The 1,752-nt window shown below is 37.4% G+C and overlaps 1 protein-coding gene across 1 annotated transcript; it reads right to left on the reverse strand.

Annotated features, from left to right (window-relative positions):
- Positions 1-575: 575 nt before the first annotated feature.
- On the reverse strand, positions 576-1,241 carry LOC131007157 (uncharacterized). Its single transcript, XM_057934318.1, has one exon. It carries the CDS (start codon positions 1,239-1,241, stop codon positions 576-578), a length of 666 nt encoding a protein of 221 aa, XP_057790301.1.
- Between the last annotated feature and the right edge of the window lie 511 nt (positions 1,242-1,752).

Below are 1,752 nucleotides of genomic sequence, written 5' to 3' on the forward strand. Positions count from 1 at the left end.
GTTCTAAGTATTGGCGCGACAAACCGTGGCACGAATTGTATGAAAGGATCTATTCGTGCCAACAATTGCACAATAGAACTTGGCGCAAATGGTGCGAATAGGTCCTTTTCGTACCATTTGTCCCAACATTTGACATGATTTGGGATGAATGATACTAATATGCCATTTTGTACTGTTTCGGCCCAAAATTTGACACGGCATACCTTTGGACAAATTATGCGAATAGGTCATTTCATACCATTCATCCCAAATATTGTTGCAATATCTATTGGGACGAGTGGTATGAAATGGAACATGTACTATTTGTCCCAAAGATGTGTCATGACATCTTGGGATGAATGGTACGAATCAAAAGAAAATAACACGAAATAAGACAAATTTGAAATAGCACAATTTCAAAACATCTTATTCATCTTCATTTGACAAAAAATACAAGTACAAATATCACAAAATAAAAACAAATCTCGTAAATGTAACTATATGCCCGAACTAAAATCTATAATTATCTGAAAATTATACTCTTTAGAAAATCGTAATATGAGTAGTAATAGTACGATTCACCAATAAAAATTATCTCAAATATGACTTTCACATCCTGTGAAAAAAATAGGTCTGCACATTGCACACATAAACATGACCTTGGTTATGGATTTCCTGCTTCTACATGTCCTATGTGGCTCTGCCTCTCCAGGCCTGAGGTACAATCTGTGATAAGTTTTTGTGATGTAAAACCACTTCTCGTCTATGTGCATTGTGTTATTCATGCTTTTGAACTTCAAAGTGTTAATGATTCTATCAAATTCAAGTGCCTCTAGTATGAAAGTGAACCTAAGTAGCTTGTTTGGTGCTGTGAGATCAGACTTTATAGCTGATGTGTGAGCTTTGATCAAACCTTTATTCACCCATCTCCACATTGTGCTCTTACTGCATGAAATCCTAAATGCAAGCTTTCTTATTGTTGATCTTTGAAGTAAATCTAGATTTAAGATTAGCTCCAAATCGATCTCTACTCGCTTTCTCCTTGGTGTGTTGGGTTTTTGACTTTGTAGATAGATGATCTCACCTTGTGATTGTTGATTCTTTGCAGCTACCAAAAGCCTACAGACGGTCCTCTCACTGCTGTTGAACTTGAAGACGACCTCTTTCATTTTGCCTTTCAGTGGCTTGCCATTTTTGGAGTTTGCAAGAAGGAATTGAACAATGTTGTTCCTTTCCTTGGTGGAGAGATTCTTCTTCACCATTTTTTTCTTTATTTGATCTCACCTTGTGATTGTTATTTCTTTGCAGCTGCCCAAAGCTTAGAGACGGTCCTCTCACTGCTGTTGAAGTTGAAGACGACCTCTTTCATTTTTGCTATTCAATGGCTTGCCATTTTTGGAGTTTGCAAGAAGGAATTGAACAATGTTGTTCCTTTCCTTGGTGGAGAGATTATTCTTCACCAATTATTCTATTCCTTTTTTTTTTCTATGAGGCGGCTACAATATTCCTTGTAGTATGGCTGTAAAAGAAAGTGTTAAGTATCAAATACGCCCCTAACATAGAGACCCCTATCACGTATAACACCCTATACTCGACTTGGGTTCAACTAAACCCCCGAAATCCTTAATTTGGTGAAATTAAACACTCTGCCCTAACGGCCGTTTAACACTGTTAGCTCTTTAAATTTTTTTCGTTGAGGGTGGGACCCACGTCTTCTTATTCGCCAAGCTCATCGAAAACACGCCAGTTCACCACAAATATCAGAAGAGAGAT

Source organism: Salvia miltiorrhiza, chromosome 1 (genome assembly GCF_028751815.1).
Source record: "Salvia miltiorrhiza cultivar Shanhuang (shh) chromosome 1, IMPLAD_Smil_shh, whole genome shotgun sequence".
NCBI classification, from domain to species: domain Eukaryota; kingdom Viridiplantae; phylum Streptophyta; class Magnoliopsida; order Lamiales; family Lamiaceae; genus Salvia; species Salvia miltiorrhiza.

Coding starts and splice junctions, on each gene's coding strand:
- LOC131007157 (XM_057934318.1), bottom strand. CDS start 1,241: ATGGTGAAGAAGAATCTCTCCACCAAGGAAAGGAACAACATTGTTCAA.